This window comes from Gymnogyps californianus, chromosome 7, assembly GCF_018139145.2.
Source record: "Gymnogyps californianus isolate 813 chromosome 7, ASM1813914v2, whole genome shotgun sequence".
Taxonomy (NCBI): domain Eukaryota; kingdom Metazoa; phylum Chordata; class Aves; order Accipitriformes; family Cathartidae; genus Gymnogyps; species Gymnogyps californianus.
In genome coordinates this window covers 19,829,831-19,849,978 of record NC_059477.1, presented here as the reverse complement: position 1 = coordinate 19,849,978, position 20,148 = coordinate 19,829,831, and the positions used below count along the sequence as shown (strand labels likewise).

The window sequence follows — 20,148 nt, the reverse complement described above, 5'->3', positions numbered from 1 at the left end:
AGCGTACACAACCCTGCAGGATCAGCTCTGAAGCCTCTTTTGGGGTTTCTAAGCGGTGCTGTCTTTCCCCAGAGCTCAGTGGTGCTGGAGCGTTAATCTTCCCACTACCACAGAGCGGAACTGGATGTCTAACCCTGCGCTGGTCTGAATACACACTATCTCTGGAAATGAAATCAGACACAGTAAGTGACGCCAGAAAATAGCGAAAAATTGGTCTTCTGAGGTCAGAACAGCCTCTAATCCTGTTTCATCCTGCAGAGTGGGGCCTGGCAGCATGCTAAAAAGAAACACGTTTGCATCCCTTTGCTAGTTCAAGAGCCAGCACCTGCAAACAATACTGCATTTATTACATGACACTGTTCAATACAGTATTCTGATTTTTATATTTAATTCCCCATTCTAAAAGTCTGCCAAGCGACTTGCTTGTTTTCAAAAATAAAACATGCTTTCCAGAAAAATTTCTGAAAACACACCCAGCAGAGTCCCAGAGATCCTGACTTAAATTACAAGGGGTTTCTTTCCCCTTATAAAAAGAGCATCTGCCATATGCAGATTTTACTGTCTTATAAAATGTGAGAGCGCAGGATTGCCAACTGTGGCTTTATATCTCCCAACCCTTCCATTCTCACTTCCGCCCCAAAAATCTTTTTCTCTCTCTTTCCATAAGGCTTCAACTGCGAGTGATTTTTTAAGAATGTGGAAAATGGGTGAGTGGGAGAGCAAGATAAACTGGTTTTAATCTTAATTTGTAAAATTCCAGGGGAAATATTCAATTTAAAAGAAAAATCTAGATAATTTTAAAGGAAAATACCTGCTTCAAAAACTAGGTAAAATCCTATTACTAAGCCGTCCTGCAAGTCTGAGGTAAGAGGAGAGCCTCACGTTGGGCTTACACCTAGGCATTTCTATTTTGAACTCTCCTGCAACATCAGCAAGGTATAATAAACATTTAACTACTGTGATCTTACGTAGGAGGACAGTTTTTTGCTTAGGCTTGAAAGACATTTTCTTATACACAGGGAAAAATAGCTTAACTCCTGTGATTAATAACTGTAAGTGTTGTAGAATTTCATTTATTTTTGTTTTGCATTTAATTAAAATATTTCTTAGAAAAAGAGACAAAGTTTTAGGAGAACCAAATAAAAAATGATCCGATGGCTCTGACAACAGACTATACCACAAGCTGTGAACTCCTCAAGCAGATCTCCCACCATTATTTCCCAGGCTCTATAAAGGTCACTGTTGAAGTTAGTTACCCATGTATCCCGTAACTCCACTTACTTTTTACGCTTTTGGTTTTTACTAGGCAGTTGCTCAGCTAGCTTTGATTGCTATCTGAAAACCCAGAATGAGCCAGCAGATCATTAGTATTCGTAACTGGGAGACTTACATTGTATCACTTGTCAAGGCAGGAAGGAAGAGAATGAGGAAATACCAGCAAAGCGCTGTGCAAATATGATGTGAAAGAACATGATGCATCAGCAGAGCTTTAGCAAAGCCACTCCTGGGAACAAAGCAAGGCTGGATCTGACAAACTATGGATATGCAAAATCAACACCAAACACAGAAAACAAAAGTCTTTGTGACAGTGTACAAAAAAGCCTTCCCTGTTGAGAGGCTGCTGCCATGGTCTCCCTGAATGCCTGCTCCATCAGGTCCCCTGCTCCATACAGAGCAGTGTAGCTTCTTCCATGGCCCTCCATGCTGAACTGAGGGTGAGAATAATGGGTTTTGGAAAATCCAGGCACTACCATCTGTGTTGGGATGAAATAGATCAACTTGAAAAAGGATGGAAAAAATGATTGCTGATCTACCCTCTCGGGCTACCAGAGTCCTACGCTCTGGGTAGAAGCCTTGTTCGTGCTCGGGGAGGAGACCAAATCAAGCAGGGACTGAATAAACAGCACACATCCAGCATTTGTACCGCATGGCGTTCCAAAGGCACAGTTCTGCTGGCTATACTGTCTTTCAAACAAATTCCCAAGGCTGAAGGGACACTGCTGATGAAGGCTGTCAGCTCAGTGGTCCTAGCTGATTTGCAATTCCATCAACTGCATTCTGCCTGTTGGGACCCTACCAGAAGAGAAAGTCAATTGACTCAACTATCAGTTTGGGCAAGGCTTCAATTTAATCATTGCATATATTACGATGATTAGATAGTGCCTCTAAAACAAGGGTCTCAAGCACTCCCAATATTCCAGTACATGATATTCCTCCTGGGAGGCAAATATTGCTGCTGATGAGTAATCTGAGAAGCAAAAAGACTGCCATGACAACCCACACGGCAGAGCCTTATCTGCAAGATAATCGCTTTCGTGCAAAGGTGTAACAGAAATGACAGTAACTGAGACCACTGGAACATACCTTCTCCAGAATGAGAGCTGACTTTGCCTAGACCAGCTGGGGTGTTAACCGTGGGGAGCCGGTCTGGGACTACCCCAACGATGCTGGCTGAACACTGCATGGTTCAGAGCGTGGAGTATAAATAGCATCGTTATCGCCAGTGGGCGCACTGACATGAATGCTGAGCAGGCAAACCTTCCTCCAGGTCCTCACCCACTTGGAGCCAGAAGCGCTGTCATGTCTCGTTTACTTTCTGCTTTGCGCTGATCATGTCAGCAGAGATGGGAACAACTGGAAATTGCGGTTAGGCCATGCTCTACGAGAGCCAAAGCAAAAAACTGGAGAGTAGCAGGTTGCTGGCTTTTTTTTCTTGTAAATTCAATTAAAATGGCCACCTTTCTTTCAGGATGGAATAGCAGATTTTCTTTAAGTTGATATCTAGAAACTGGAACATTGTCCATTTTATTCCAGGCCCAGGTTACTTGATACCTGTGTCCATGCAAAAAATTCTGAAACTAGAGGTGAAAATTGAATAAAATCCTTAGATTTAAAATTGTATATATATATATATACACATACTATATATGCGATATGTCATGATGTAAATATAATATATGTAATGATGTAAATAGACTATAAAACCCTAAGAGATTCCTAAAGAAATGCTTTTGCAATGATGTTAAGGCTAATTTGGAGGAAAAGCTGTTGATGATGAGAGAGCACATGTGCTATGTGCTCCTTGAGGCAAATCCCCAGTCCTCCCCTGCAGAGCATTTCTAAGCTTCACCACAGACATGAGCTGGTCCGTTCTTGGGGCTGTCCACATGGAAGACTCACAGGATCCACATCTGGGGACTCATAAAACTACTGGTGTGATGGGAAGGAATTACAACTTCAATAAATTAAGGATTTAGAAAAAAGGCTGATTTTGGTTTGTTTGTTTGTTTGTTTTTAAACAGAGGCAAAGCTTGAATTCAGGGACTAGCACTAAAAAACCAGAAAGGGTTAAATAATATTGTGCTATTTGGAATCTGCTTTGGAAAAGCCCTGGCTTTTCCAAAAAAAGTAAAAGTAACATTAAATAAATATCTTAGGAGACTAAAATCCATCAATGCCTAAAAGCTTTTCTGGCTTGAACTGTCTTACAATACACTATGAGTTTCAGAAGCAACAACATATAGCTGACAAGATCTTCTCAGAAGTTTTGTGGAAGTTTTTCTCCAGTTTTGTTCTCCAGATATTTTCCCTGCCTTTGAACATCTTTTTCCCTCAAGTACTATGAGTCTAAAAGAAACATCAAATTTCCTGAGGTTTTCTTATCTATGAGAACGCGCAGAGACTCTCCCCGGGGACTGTGCTAGAGGCACCCAGCTCTCTTTCTGAATATTCATTTGAGTGCAGTGACTCACTTAAAGATGTTTTGAAAATATGTTCAGTGCCAGGTCCATACCTAATAAAAAAATCAGCATCTGCTTTTCAGCAGAGCTAGACCAATTTACCCCAAATCGGCATCTGCCCCAGTTTTCAGAAGATCGGAAATAGAAACAAGTTCATGTTAGAAGTCACAGAAAAATGGCTCTGCTTAATATAGTAAGAGTTTCTTATAGTTTCTGGTCTTCGCGCAGCATTTCTTCTGCATTTTCCATCTCCCTGTTTCCCAGTGTTTAGGCATGGCTTTGCTGAGCAGCTCTTGTTAGAATAATAAGATTTGGCATGGAAGCGATTTGCTATGACTTTTTACACTAACAAAGCACCTAGCACAGATGCAATTACACTGGTAAAATCTGGGCCAGGGCCAGGTGAGCTTATTTGTTTCAAAGAAGCAGTGCAAATTTCACTGGCAGAGTAACTCTCATTAAAATCAGCAGTCTCTCCATTAAAGTCATGCTTGAGTCTGTCTATGCTGGCAAAGCCTTTCCAGCAGAGACTGGTCCTCACCTGAGCCTTCACTTTTTGTGCACATTTAAGGCTATATTCTACCCCGTTATTTCTGGAAAAGCACGTTGTCTCTGCTCTGGAGCTCCCCATTTGGCCTTTCAAATGCATCACCCTCAAAGAGAAAGCCAGGATGTTGCTTCAGTCAAGGAGGGAGATGAGGAATTTCAACAAACAAGACTCATCAGCATCTCTGCTGACTTGGCTTAAGCAACCGTGGAAAAATCTGTCTCCTCTCTGGAAGAAGTGTTGGCTTGAAAGGGAATTATATTCTGAATGTTCACCGATTCAGCAAGCAGCCTTGCAACTGTTATTTATTACAATTAATTGACTGTGCTGTCTCAGGCATTAGTAAGATAGTGACTAAGAAACAGCATGACAGTACCAAATACTGCACAGAAAGATAGCAAAAAATGAGTCTTCTGGAGACATACCTATTTTGTGAAGAGCAAGAGAAAAATGAGACAATATCCTAGGGAAAATGATGCATGGAAACACAGATTTCAGTCCAGCTCTGACAGGCACGGACACCTTCTTGCTTCAGTGAAGCACCACAGCACTAATCTAGGCAGAAGAGTAGTTTTATGCCTTGGATTATTGGTGGTTACGAAACACCTGCAGAGTGCAGAGTGCTCCGCTGGCTCAAGTCATCAGGAGCCAGAGGTGTCTGAAGGAATACCTATAACCAGCCAAGGGAGCTAAAAATTCCCCAGGGCCCATGAGTCACACAAGCTGGAGGGGAGTAAAGACCTTTAAGGTGTTTTGTCCAGGCTTATTTTAAATTTGCCAAGTGAAGGAGAGGTTATTGCACTGACTAACAAGTTTCACTACCCAGGAGATTTCTTGTTATTTATCTCAAATATTCCCTTTCCTCTTCCTTTTAAGCTATCATCCCGTAACTCCCAGCTAATGCTCCTCTTCCATGACTGCCCTCCTTGCCATGAACATTTTTCAAGCATAGTTTTACTGTTTTCTCCAGCCGCACACAAACAGCAGGCAAAGGAGCGAGGTCAATGCCCAAGTCCAAAGCACGGCACCAGGTGGGGAGGAGGTGCAGAAGATGTTCCATGTCAGGTAGGGATGGACTCGGGGCAGAAGGAGTATCTTCTTTTTTTTTTTTTTTTTTTAACAGCAAAAAACTATGGGATGTAGGGAGGAGATGGAGAGATGAGGAGATGCAAAGAGGGAAACTCTGGAGGACTGAGCAAGGGGAATCCTGTGTGTTCAGTACCTTAACATAAACTGCCTCACAGGAGAGAGAAGAGATGAGGTAACCTTAAACCCAACTCGGATTCTCCTGCTAAGTCCTTTGGCCTAAAGCCCACCTCACACATCCCAACCCAGAGCTCCCCCCAGTCCTCCTCTCAATAACCAACCTGGAACATTATCCACATGGCACCTTGCCACAGGCCCCTTTTCTCCTCAAATTTGAGGTTCCTGCTGTTGTCTGAAGCTCCTCCTTCACCTGCCTGCCCAGGAGGTGCCCAGCTGCTTCCTCCCCTCAAAATTATTGAATAGATCAGGTATCAGCCAGGTAAGAAATTGTATTTTAATTTACAAGCCATCCCAGTTGCTGCATTTTGGGGACAAGATAACCAAATATGAGATTTATAAGGGACAGAAAAAAGCGTTCTTATTGCTGTAGAATAAATTTATGGGAGCGATTAGGTATAAATCTACTCTGTCCACTTCTATGAAATGTTACAGAACTTTCCCCTATGATAAAGCCTCTTTTCGTAAGAAAATAACACCACTGGCTTCAGCTATGCTCCTTGTCAGCACTTCAAAGAGCACCCCATAGATCTCTCAGAGCTTCCAAACAGAAGATGCTATTGTTCATCTACATTGGGTGGAAGAACTAACTCGATATTCACCACACGCATACATCTCCATATAGATATGTGTGTACCAGAGTGTGTGGGGAGATTTCTTCCCCATAATGGGTAAGAAACTGAAAGGGAGGAAAAGCCTTTCTGTGAAAGAAGGTGGGGCTGAAATTTTGAGGATAATGAAGTGACTGTCCTGATTTGGTCTGATGATTCATTTTACAAGAGATCTCATTTGGTGTGCTGGATTTCAGAAAAGCAGAGTATACGGAGGGAAAGCGAAAGAAATCAAATATGCAAATAGACAGACCCAATCAAGTCACACTCATAGTCCTAGCTCACCTTCAAATCCCATTATTCAATTAAAGCTAAATAAAATGCTATGTCAAACAATGTAGATCTCTTTCAGCTGATATATTTGAATTAATAGAAAATGAATCTTTTGTATTAGATTTATAGAGGAGAACACAGAAGTATTAATTGAAAACTTTTTATAAATTAGAAAAAGCCCAAATAAGCTTAAAAAATAAAATATTTTAATACCTAGCTCTCATCCTGAGGAATAGGCATTAAAAACTCAGTCAGATCTGACATTTGTAAATCATCATCCCTTTCCTTACTTATGGAGATGAATTTAAGAGAATTCAGCCACTCTGTATTTGCATTTGAGATGTGCTCATGAGAGACCAGACCTCCCCAGTCAGGAGAATATTATGGAGCTGGAGATCATTACCGGCCAGCTCTGCCCACAGAGCTCCCCATCACCCCGGCTAGCTAGCCTGCTCACTTCAAGCAGGAGACGACTCACATTCCAGCAGATTTAAATAAGATTAAAACCTTTCAAAAACCCAGCCGTGTCAGCTCTCCTAGCAGAACTGTCTTTACATTCTTCTTTCAAACAACCCTTGGAGCAAAACATAGATTAACAGATTTATTCAGGAGACCTCTTGACGATTTAAGAGTTAAAAGCAGCTTTCGTGTTCACCCCTTCCGTAGGCATCTGCACTCCTGTGAGGACCATCACTACACTGCTCCTCTGCCACCGTGTTCCTCTACCTGAGCTTTGCCAGAGGCAACAGAGTCTGAGGGTCCAAACTCCACCTGCCTCCCCACCTACCCACCCCACAGGGACAGGAGGTGCAGAGGCGGAGGGAGAACTGAGGTCTCCTAACCTGTGTCCAAGCCTTTCGGGCATTTACTACCCCAGCCCACCTCCAGAGCAGCTGCTGCTGTCTTCTTCCCTTCTCCAAGACAACAGCGCTAGTTGTGCCTTAACGATCCTCCACTTCTCCTTCCTCTGCTGGGATGTTACAGCGTTTCCAGTACAAAAGGATTTCTAAGACCCCTTCATTTCTGTGACTAGTGATGTGACTGATCAAAGAAGCAGCAGGGAAAAGGGTTAGGGGTCCCTGTCTGTTGCCTCGTGCCTGTATAACGAGGAGAAGATTAGCCACAGAAGTACAAAGCAGTGTGCATCCTCCTTTTTGCTGGTGGAGTCTCTGGGGACAGCAGTCACTGTTGGTTAGCTGAATTATACAAATTTATTTCATTTCTGGGTTGTTTTTCCTTGTTTTGTTTCACAAGTCTAAGTTCAAGACTCTGGGCCTGACGTTTCCTTCCTTCCCACGTGGATGGCACATTTGCTGCTTGGCAGGCAACCTAGGAGACTTCTGCAGACATTTGAAATGATGACGTCTATACATGTGAGAAGAAAAATTTGACACGTGCAAGGAATGATAAAGGAGAGAAGTGCATGAGCTACCGATGGCCACTCATTTCAGATCCGTAACGCAATAATTATGAAGGGCTTACGGTTATTTTTTAAAAAAATAGGACAGTGGCCACAATTAGAGCTCGTGAACGCCAGCAGCGTTCCTTCAGCAGGCAGGTTGGTTGCTGCACACCCTTTACGGGGTAAGGGGTTTGTTCCCTTCTACTTTTTTATAGCAAAAATTATGTGTGTAAGGTGACTCCATTTCACTGGCTTGAGAAAAGAGTTACTTCTCAAGGTATGTTTTTCTGGCAACTGTATGTATAAAGGAACTACAGTACAACTGTTATAAAGAAAACAATCTGTGTGGAAAGTTTGTGCTGTAGCTAGGACCTTGGATCAGACACACAGTTTGTTTTTGAAAAAAGACTGGAAAACTCACAGCTTCCAAACTTTCCAGAAACAGTTTCTGGAAGAAAAACAAACAAACAAAACCAAACGCATGAAAATCAGGTTATCGGATTATTTTCAAAACAGATGTGTTTCAGGCTGTTACAGGAAAGTAACTAAGGAATACAGATGTGCGCAAAATTAAATACGTGTGATCCTACATACACTGTAGTACATGGAAAAATCGCTATCTGCTGGCATTTGCAAGGATTATCTTCAAACTCTAAGGAACAAATGAAAGTTGCAAGACATTTCAGATCTCTAGGACACCTCGGGAGCCTGTGAAAAAATGCTCTGCATTTAACTGACAGCCAGCAGGATTATTTTATGCAAGCATTCATATTAAACACTTTTTCATGTAGCATTTTGTACACGGTTTTCAAATGCGTGCTTTATTGAAGAACTCAAGTCAAACAAAACATCCTGATCATATAAAGTTTCCAATTTTAGTGATTATCTGAACTCAAAAGCCAGAATGTGGTTTAAATAAAATCAGATGGACGATAGGTAAATATACATATGTGCACACATGTGTACATTCACACATGCACATGCGTGTGATGGAAATCAAAACTGAAAATAAGAGACAATTAACAGATGCTTATACCATCAGATGCCTGTATTATATTAATGATTTCCCCTTCTCCTAAAATAAATAAAAGCAAAAGCTATACGGGGAAAAAAACACACATTAAAGATAAAATCTGGGCTTCAGGTACTATATATGAAGTTTGTACCGTCATCTACAGGAATTCAGTATAACATCAATTCACAGTCTTACAAATAAAGACTGCCTATTATGCAATGCATTTGACCACCAAAAGGTTAAATTACTAAACCCTTACTGGGCACTTATTACAGATACAGACACAAAACACGCGTATGTTGTATTGACATGTGTCTCTCTTACCAAAGAGCATCGTTTATTTAAAATAATTAAAACAATAACTAGAAGTTACATAGAAGACTAAGTAAATTTATTAAAACACCAGGTAGTTGCTAATGCCAGCAGCTCCAATAGCCCCATGGTATAAGCCATGCTGCTTTCAACACACTCAATTCATTAACACAGGAGAAAAGCCAGAAACTAAGGGAAATGCAGACCATCTGCTCAATCCAGATGCAGTAGGACATGCTTCTTACCTCCAAAGCTATTTACCAGCGACAAACTGAGATAAGATCAGTTTAATCCTCTAACCACAGATCTAAAAGATTTTTCGGCATCATATCATCATAAGTAAAACTGAACTACATTCATTTGAATGGAAAGAAAACTTTGCCAGTTTTTCTCACCTTTAGCATCTCTCTCAGTATAAACCAATTCTACGTAAAAGAGATAACCTAGATAAGGCAAATATTATTGAAACAAATACATGCACACAAGCAGTCGACAACAAAATCCTCGTTCTTCTGCTGATATGTTCTAAAGATGTCTAATTGATTTAACCGGCAATGAGACTTAATTGAAGCATTTAAGTTCCCGGAAAGTCATAATCCGCATATATATTATTTCCTTGCAATACCAGACCCATTTTAAAATAAAAACGATAGCCCCCATGCCTTAAAAAGAAATAAGTAGCATAATTTCTTACCTTGAAGTTATGAACCTTCTCATATTTTGGAATATGTTCATTTTCTTTCAGAGTTGCTCTTCTGACAAGTGATGTCAACTGTGAATAAGCAAAGAGTTTAAGAGGTTGCCAGATTGTCACAGACGACTTCTGAGTACCCAGTTTCATCCCCAAGGCTGCTATCAATAAATCTTGTTGACGGCTCTCCTGCTTCGAGTTGTGCACCGCAGACCTAGTCGCTTTGTGCCCCGACCAGGACTCTTTGGATGGCATGTTGGAGCTGACGGGAAGGAGGAACAGCCCCCCGGACCGACCTGCGCCCTGCGTGTATCAGACTCGGTTTGAAAAACCGAAAAGGACCATTTCGGGGACCTAAACTGCTCGGAAGGGCGGCGTGGCCATGGCAGGGCACTTGTGCACCGCGCGGCTAACTCAGCGAGGCGGGTTCCCCTTCGATCTGGGCTCGGGGGCTCAGGCCTGCCGGTGGGCGGCCGGCGGGCCGGGCATGTGCGGCAGCGGCAGCCAGCGGCGGGGGGGCGCAGCCCGCAGCCTCTCCCTCCATCAGCGGCCGGCGGCGGGGCTGCGGGGACGCACGCCTCGGCGCCCTCCTCCCCCCTCCGCTGCCCGTTTCGGGGGGCGACGCGGCGAGGAGCGGAGCGGCACCGCCCCCGGGGCGGGGGCCGGGCGGGGGCGGCCCCGCGGCCCCCCGGCGGCCGCAGCCAATGAAGCCCCGGCGGGGCGGGCAGCGCTGCTCCCCCCTCCCCGGCTGGCTCCGGGAGAGGCAGCAGCGGGAAGGCTGCCCGCGAGGGATGAGTCACGCACCGCTACAAAATGGCATCTCGTCGCCCTTTGGGGGCGCGGGGGGTGTCAGGGCAGCCTCGGATGTGCACAGCGAACAGCAGCCCCCGGGGACGTGACAGAGAGCGGCTCGCCCCGAGCCCCCTCCCCCTCCCCTGACATGGGTTGGGCACCAGCAGGCAAGGCTGGGAGCCATCAATGCAACCGTTGATGCTCATCACTCTTCCTTTAAAATTACATTTTCCAATGCCTTTCATATAAGAAGAGGCTCGTCAAACTCACGTAATGAATCAGCCTCTTCTAGTAGTGATGTGAACACAAATGCCACCAAAAGTTCATCACGCCACCCCTTCCACCAAAGACCTAAACCCCAAATCACTGTGGTGCCTCTCCTTAGGGATTTCCGAACGTTAACAGAGGGTGAATGACACATAGTCTCAAATCAGACCAAAACCTGCCGTTTGGAATAATGCGACTGATGATGAAACATGCACAGGACAATGTGGTCCTCGCTACCCCTCACACAAGCCAAAGGAAACGGTGTTTCACACCAGCATCATTAAAGCATTGCCACAGGATGCAGCAGGGTCAAACTGTAACAGGCTCACACAGGACCAGGGCAAACCATGCCATACCCACCCGGAGCTGCTCACCAGGGCAGCCCAGCTCAGGGACGCTCTCTTCAGCTGCACACTGGCAGCTGGGAGGGCACACCACGACAGCCACTCGACTCCTGCCCTTTTTCTTCTAGTGCTCTCCAAGCATGTGTGAACAGTCTTTGTCAGAGACTGCAAAAACGGGCCTTTGGTCTGACTTACTATGGCAGTGATTTACACCGTGGGGCTGACAACCATCCTGACATTCAGGGTGCAAGAGGACCTTTCCATGTGCACAGCCTGCCTGTGCAGCTAGCCAGAGGGCAGCCCTCCCTTCCCTTGCCACAGGCTGCAGCTCCACAATCACTCTCCCTTCTGCAGCAAAGGTATTTTTATCTCTCATGACTCAGTAACAAGCAAAGACAACCACAGTTTGTCGCAGGCTTCTGGGTGGAATTGGTGCGTGTTTTGCAGCTGTGTGTAACAGTGTTACCGTTTAGCTCCATTCTGCCAATACAGCCGAGAGTAATGCTCACCGTGAGCCCCTCCTCTGCTCCCTTGCACGGCCACCAGTACCTTCTCTACAGGTTTTAAAAAACTGCTGGGTTTCAGCATAGGATCAAGGTTGCAGAGATTAAGGATCAACATATGTGCTTCACCAACCACTAATCTGCAATGCAAGTTAATAGCTAATAATTGAAAGACCGGCTATAGATTATACAGGATGAAACTGTTGGGCATTAGTGGCTCATACAGGGGCCTTAGGAGTATCTGGCTCAGTTCCCAGTTTCAATACAAACAAGAGGCTGGTTGATCCATCCTATTGAGAAATACTTTTCCAACGGCTACCTCAATCTGCCTGTCTTGCTTTTAACCGCTCATTTCTGCTGCAGGTGAATAAATGCCCCTCTCTCATTTTTCTGCACATCCTTCTAAGTGTAACACTCCACGGCAATAGGAGATCAAGAAAAATGAGGTGAGGAGTAAGAGATGGCAAAAACCGACCACCTCATCTATGTGAAATGTAAGAATAGTAGGGATTCAGGGGAGGAGGAAGCAGACAGGCTTTCGAGCTCATCCTCTCCTTTCTTTCTAGCTAAAGCCACCTCACGGTTTCATTCCCAAGAACTACATTAGGTAAAAGTCCTCATGGAACAAGGTGGACCTAAACCTGCCCCAGAGGAGTTGTCCTCTCCAAACAGCTTTGAGTGACAACAGGCTCAGGAAGCAAATTGTGGAGTTCTGGAAACATAGTTTCATTACACGCTTCCTTGGAACCCAAAATTCCTGTTATTTTTTAAAGGGAAAAAATAAATCACCAAAACTTCATATTAGGAAATAAACTCTTTGAAAATTTAATTTCTTGGAAATAAATAACCCAGCGATTTTCAAGAGTACATTTACTATCAGAATCAACCCTTATTATTTTGTATAATTCCACTTCAGAAGCAAGATAAAGCATTCTGAATTTTCCTTTCAATCGTTAGTAGAGCACATATTTGTTTTTTGACATACTTATTCCTTAATTTTCAGCTTCCATTTTCCTAATTCTGAAGAACTGATTTATTTTCAATGGCACTTTAGAGTCACGTTAGTAGAAATCGATCTCTGGATCCTGGAAAATTAAATCTTAAGAATGCCAATAAAAAGGTAAGCAAAACTACCCAACAGGGAAAGGTCCTATCTCATGGCTGTAATTATGAAAACGCGTTATAATCTGGAAAGTAGTTATAAGATTATGAATTTTAAATCTAACATTACTTTGTGTTACAGTAATCTAACTCAGACCACTTATTGGTTTTACATAAATCAGCTTCCCACTGTTCAGTGCAAAGCGTTTTCTGCTGTGTACAAATATAGGAATACTGGGCTCACCTACACTTACAGCCCTTCGCATGTGCTATATGCACTATAGTTGTGCACATCAGAAACCTAGATCGAAAGAAAGTTAAAGCCATAAAGCTAGCAACTGAAAAATTATGAAAAAAAAATTTGTTATCTATTTCTTACATATATTTCCCCACCATAAAGTAGTGTTGTAATTAAAATTCATACAACTGCTTTCAGATGACATAATTCTATAATGCATACGCTCATTCTTCTGCCGTTGCCTAACTTTGGGAGTTTGGCATTGCAAGCTAGTGCTCTTCTTAACACAGCCCACCTCCTTTCTTTTGAAAACCAAAATGAAGAATGAAATTTCTGTTGTACACACCTTCCCGACCACAGTTTGGGTCGTCGGGCAGGTCTAGATCTTTAGCTTACCAGTACGTGAAATAATAAAGTGAGAGAGAGCAAGCCACTGTCCTCAGGTCGCCCTAGTCATTGCAGAGATGAGTCACCCTCCCTGAGAGCAAACAAATGAAGTCACGGACCTGGGGGTTCAACTCAAATCCTGCAGGAAGCTGTGCTCTCCCGACACGCTCCCCTGCTCCAGGCGCTCTATGCTGTCTCTGTTCCCAGCCTGCAAGCCTGCAGGTCCTGCTCTTCTTCTTACACTCTTGGCTGGCTCTTGATTCAATGCCCGCTCTCCACCAGTGGCTCCTGCACTCCCACCTGTCAGCAAAGTCTCCTCTCCATAGCCCTTTCATTTTCCAACAGTTATCGTTATAACTTGCTCTGTCTGAAGTCTACCTTAACGGGGACAATTATTAGATACTGTCTGCTACATACTGGACGAAAAAGAGGCAGAAATCTGGGGAGGGAAGTCTTCTCCCTTCCACTTTTCTAAGTAAAGTCTTGATTTTATTCTTTTATTAATTGTTGTGACAGACATTTGCAATCATTGCATGTGTAGGGAGCAATATGCTGTGCAGACTCCAGGAGGAAGGAAACTGCAGGGCTGTCTTTTTAAAATTTAATTTAAGGACGTGATTTCACAGGATTGAGGTGAACTGAAAATGGAACAACTGGAAGTAATAGCTGAGCAACCTCTCAGCAGAGCACGCAACCACAGCAGCCTCTCAGTCCTGTACATTTTAGTGACTTAAGCACTAAAAAACCAAACCCAGCAACATGACAACTTTTAAACCAAGACATCTGTTTGGAGGTTCTACATTGTACATATGGACTGAAGGAAAAAAAGGGAAAAAGGCTGTAACCTGCTATTTCAAATGTTCTCATTTGTTCTAAAACCTCAACCATAAGAGTGGCTCAGTCTAGGTCCTACTGGGACTCCGCTTTCCTTACTTCCCCCTGGAGTAGTCCTTCAGGGTGTGGGAGAAACAGCTGTTTTCTTGAGCACTATTTGCTCTCAGTGTCAGCTGGATAATGTATGCGTATCTTCTGGTACTAATCTCATAATCAGTAAGTCTTATTATGAAGACTCCACAGAATTGATTTTAAAGTCATCCACGGCTTGCAGTAAATTCCAATTAGTCACTCTCTGAAAGACACATTATGTAAGTTTAATCCAGTCACACAATTCAGTCAACATAGGACAACTTGTCTTTCTAAAAAGGCTAATCAATGCATTCCCATTTGTTGAGTAATAAACTAAAATTACTCCAGAAAAACCCCTGGAAAATTCAAGTCAGGTTAAGCTCACAAGTCCTAAAATGCCCAGATTAGACTTGATCAGACCTCCTGAAGCCCATGTGCATTTCCAATACAATGGAGTGTTTATTTTCATGACCACCTGGCTCCTCTCTCAAACACAGTATCGTGTTTTCTTCAGTCTCGGGAATGCATGTGCAGTACACTGCAGGCTTTTCATTCTCATATGGTATTTTCATGTTGTTATGACTAAATATGCCTTTATTGTTTCAGACTTTATATATAATACGATCCCTTCCCTCTAAGGAATGTATTTTAATAATAATATTAACCAGAAGTTATATTGCATCCATTTTTTTAAAAATCAAAGATGATGCCTTATTGTACGTATCTCAAGAAACAAGATATTTGGTTTGCTATGCAGTTAGCCACCATATATTTTGTCGTGTTCTGTTTCACTGTATAGCTAACTTAGCCAAATGTATATGCTCAGAAAATTCTTCCTTGCCTGACCATTTTATGAGCATATTTTATGGGCTCAGTACACGATTTTCAAAAGCTAATCAGTCAGATTGTGAAACTGAGCCCAATTTCCTCAATGCTGTTCTTGGTGGAGGCTTGTTCCATGCTAAATATAATTTTCCCAGTCACATCTTTCACAGAATTGTTCCAAGGGGGGAAGGGGAGCCCAAAATTTTACTTTTTATTTAAAAGTGGTGATAAGCTGTTTTCATTTAATTTTCTTCACTTGTAGACATGCCAATGCCAGGCACAGCCTCTGCCCACAGATACATGGTGTGAGCGAGGGTAGGAATGCTATTAAAAGAAAAGTTCAGCCTGAAAGGTGACGTCTCAGAAGCTGGATGGGAAGGACCATGATGCAGTCTCAGCCACCATGGCAAGACTTCTCTTGCTCCCATTCCAACACAGCCACATTTACCTGGCACATGGACAGCATCAGGCTCCCACAATGCTCAAAGTATACTGGGATGCTCAGGCAACATACAACCCCGCTTTGAGTCCACACTTACCCACAGGGGAGTTGGGGTTTAAGACGTGGTTGAATGATGAAAACTTACTGCTGAGAAAAGTTCTATTTTTTATAACAAAATTTTCCAAATGGACTAACTTCTAATTAAATCAGACCTTCCCCCCCCCGTGAAATACTTACTGCAAAAGCTAAAGAAATGGCTATTTACATTTTTGATTTTTTTTTCTGATAAAAGTGTATGTGATTTCTACAGCAGGTAATAAACATTTTTGTATCTAGAATTTAAAAAAAGTTTTTAAAAAAATGTTTAAATTAAAACTCTAATTAAAAAAATTCAGCCAAAGTGTTGGCTTGGTTTAAAGTATGATTGTTAAATTAAAAAAAATAAATAATTTAAACCAAAGTTTAAATTATGGAAAAAATGTTGCCCAATATTGCTGCTAGAAATTACTGTGAGTTCATTTGGAACCGTATTGTGCAATACAATTAGAGTGTATTAGCATTATTTGGGAAGATTTTATGTTCGCACTGATGTGCTTACCAGAAATACCCTGAAGTACCCTTGTTTTCATAACAAGGGACCATACTCATAAAAAAGGAGAGAGATCTTAGGGGAAACCAACAGAAAAGTTGTTTTTCTGTAGCTTTAGTCCTATAACCTACCGGTCACTGCAGCTGATTCGGATCTAGGTCAGCCGGCTTATTTTGTTCCTAGTGGCATGACGGGTTGTCATTTGCTCCTGGCAGTTACCAATATGGGCCTTTGGAAATGACAATTCGAAACTGTGCACTGGCGAAAAGCATCCACTGTGACTATTCCTGTCTTTCAATAACTGACAAGACAAAAACAATTAAGATTTGCTGTTCTGGATAGTGGCACAAAAGCAAGGCACTTTTCAGTGGCAAACACAACACATTTCTTTCCTTAGGGAGGGGGCTATTTTGGTATACAACCATGGATTGAGTCATGGCAAAAATAAAATAACAATTTCACAGTACTTCCAGTAACAAGTTATGCTTTTGGTCTGGTTCTGGAGGACTTTGCTAACATGAAGCAACTTAGCTTTTAGCAAGGTCAGCAACTGGCCCGCTGTGTCCACTGAAGGAGGGGGGGTAATTCTGGGGATTTCCTTCACACTCCATTGGTACAATACCACTACAGGGGTGTACGTGGGCACGTGAGAATGCACACAGGCAAGGACGTGGATGTTGCAATCAATAATGGTGCTAAGCTGGGTTTTACAAGCAATAGCTACGACTTCATTTATGCTGTATAAATAATAATACGCTTCCTCACAGGGTTGTGTTCTGGGCGAGATTGTGCAGTCCTGCCCCTCTCCCGGGGCTCCTGCCTGTCCTGGTTTGGTCCTGAGCTGGCCGAAGCCACAGGGCTCTTCCCTACAGACACCGACACAGGACATCCCCATGGCCCCAGCTGCCTCTGTTAAAATAACCAACTGCTCCAGCCCTTCCCTTAAAGACAGAGACTACCAGCCTGCTCACAAGGGGCAAGATATGACTGCTCGACAAAAGCAGAGCTGCTACCAAGCTGTGTGACACTGAGGCAGGATATGCCAATCAAACACCATGATAAAAGCTACCCAGAAGGCTAAGAAACGAGCTCTTTTCACTCCTAACTCTGACTGTGGCGAGGAAAGCAGTTCCCCACGACCATGAGTTCAAGCTGAGCTATCAGCCTCAGCAATTCTCTCCTTGCTTTGCAGCAGCTCATTACCACAACCCCGTTCTTTCCTCGGGAAAGCAAGCTGCATTAAAAGGGGCCAACCCCAGACAAACTTGGTAAGTACAGAAGGGGACCAAGAGCTGGTAGAGCACAGAAGATACCACCTCCCTGCCTCAGGGGGCTGGCAGCATCACTGTTCCCAAGGCAAAGCATGCAAGACAGTTTATGAGCAAGGAGAGAAGCATCACGAAACATCAGAATTGGTCTCCAGCAAATCCTTCAGACGAAGCCTGTCCTTTACAGCTTTGCTTTCAGTCCTTCCCATCCACCCTTCCATCCTTCATAGCTTTGGTTTTGGTCCATCCTATCTTCCTCTCCTCCTGCCAGGAGCCTGGGCCATGGAGGTGGTAAGCTAAGCAGTGAGTTAAAGCAGCTGCCTGTGCCAGGTACTCCTCTCCTCGGGAAAGGCAGAAGCAGAGAGACTGGGAGGACTACTCACATAGTTTAAGTTAACTATTACACTGTTACGCCTTGCTAAATTGGGGCTAGAGAGGTCTGTCTTGCAGCTATGAGACCTATGGGAAGAGGAGTTGATGGAGCAAGGAGCTCTGCCTAAGGGAGCAACCCTTACACTGGCCCGCAACACGCAGAGGCTGCTCCTCAGCAGCTTCTCCATCTCGCTCCCATTTAGTCAGCATTTTCTATTTCAGCTAACAGCATCGCGTTTTCTTCCCTTCCCTTTGTCTGTGGCGTGTCTCCTTGCTGGCCTGCAGGGAGCTGTGCTGTTGTGACCGAGGCACGACTGACGTTCATTGCAGCAAGGGGTCACTCCAGCAAAAGCCTCTTGGCTTGTGACACATCAAGGCAGACTTAAAAGTCATTTATAAATGCCACAAGACAATGTGCTCTATCGGAGTGATAACAGTCAAAATGTAATGCAAATTGGCAGCTGCATGAATGCTACTCTTTTGGCAAACGCTCTTTGTTACTAATATACGACATTTCAGTATCATAAGAGAAAACAGGCTGTTAGACTAATCTTCTGAAACCACAAGGGACTGGTGATAGTTTATTTCTCATCTGACCCACACTGTTACAAGGATTTCCTCAAATACAAGTAAAAATAAAAAAAAAAAAAAAAAAAAAAAGAGAAGGAACATCACAAAGCTTAACCATACCCCTTGATGAGGAACCTTACCTGTCTTCTAGCAAGGAAATGTTGACAGTGGCCAAACTTTATGAAATAAACAATTTACAACACTTCCTTTATGATATCCATTTAAGATATTGATAAAAGCAGTTTTTACAATAAACCTCTATCTTTTTGTAACTGAAAATGTACACACTTGGGGATAATGACAATCATATAATCCACACAGTCTTTCTATTATTACATTTATTAGTGGTTTTTTTTCATTTAATCCTCATGGAATAGGAGCTTTGGCTACTGGTATAACATGGGCAAGTGGTATGGAAATTTCTTTTTATGTCTCATTAATATTTTCTTACCTGATGTATAATATTCATTTCACATTAGTCTTGTCTGGCAGTCTAATTCATCTAATATTAGCCTTTTTTGTTCTACACAGTAATTCAATTTAGAGTAATTCAATGTATGTTATAATTGAAAACTGCAGCTCATTAATTTCTAAACACTCTTTATATTTCAGACTACACCTGCTCCATTGGCACATCCTCTATTTTGAATCCATCCACTTCTTCCTGAATAAGCTATGTTGCTATGATACATGTGCTGTCACAGTTTCTTCAACATACTTTCAGTCCATAATCATACTTACTTAGCATAAATAAAACTAAGAGTGCAAAGTCTCCTAATCCTTCCTTAATTATCACTTGATTCAACCCCAGGAATCAAGGTGAAAACAATTTTTAACCTGAAGGAATACTAGAGTTGTGACATGGACACGCAGCATTCTTGAAAATTTATAATGGTGAAAACCTGCTTATGGACCACCTCACTGCACAAAAATGACAAAATGGGGTAACTCCCAGTGTCCATCAGCACTCCTTGCAGACCCTGATTACCAGTTTTCTAGGTGCATGTGTGTCCATAGGCATAGCTGCACCAGCGCTGTGGGTCAGGGTCTATGTTCATTTCATACAACAAAATTAGGCAGACTCAGAAAATGAGGTAGGCTGATCATCCTTCAAATGAGTCTCTCATGTGGGCTCCCACTATCCTTGCATAAATCGCTGTTTAAATCAGGACTGATTTGAAACCTGCAATGAATAAAACCAGAGTGGAATTGGCAGTGGAATTATACTCTGCTCCCAAAGTCAAATTATCAGTTATTACCAAATTATCAGTTTATTGCCACCCAGAGTATCTTCTAATTCCTGATCACATTCTCAGAAAAGGCTTGTTTTACATTCTGTTGACCAGTGTTCCAATTTTCTCATGTCTTCTTTTTCACATATGGTTCATTTTTCCTATTTATTCCCTCTTAGTTTCTTAATTAACATTTTAAAATGCCTCTGTCATGAAAATTTTCATATAAGGGCAGGAAGCATCCCATTTCCCTAGAGGGAGCTATAACTGTTAAAAATTCTTACTTGAGACAGGCACTCAAGAAACCATCATCTCAAATGGTCAAACCCAGCATCTTTGAAACAAATTTAAATAATGTCTTGATTTGAAAACTGAATCATTTTGAGTGATTCAAAATGGGACTGGTAATGCAACTCCCCATTATAAATTTGGGCTACCTTTTGGGGGAGAAGCAGGCA

General features: G+C 42.7%; 1 protein-coding gene across 5 annotated transcripts in view; it reads right to left on the bottom strand.

Moving 5' to 3' along the window:
* The window catches only part of CHN1 (chimerin 1), a 105,309-nt gene that overhangs the window by 22,299 nt on the left and 62,862 nt on the right, over nucleotides 1-20,148 (bottom strand). For 4 of the 5 annotated variants that reach the window (XM_050900187.1, XM_050900189.1, XM_050900188.1 and 1 more), the window contains exon 1: nucleotides 9,858-10,299. In XM_050900187.1, coding sequence (XP_050756144.1) covers nucleotides 9,858-10,109 — 252 coding nt within the window. In that variant the 5' untranslated portion in view covers nucleotides 10,110-10,299. Of the gene's footprint in view, nucleotides 1-9,857; nucleotides 10,300-20,148 lie in introns of those variants that run through there. The other variant, XM_050900186.1, reaches the window with a different exon arrangement.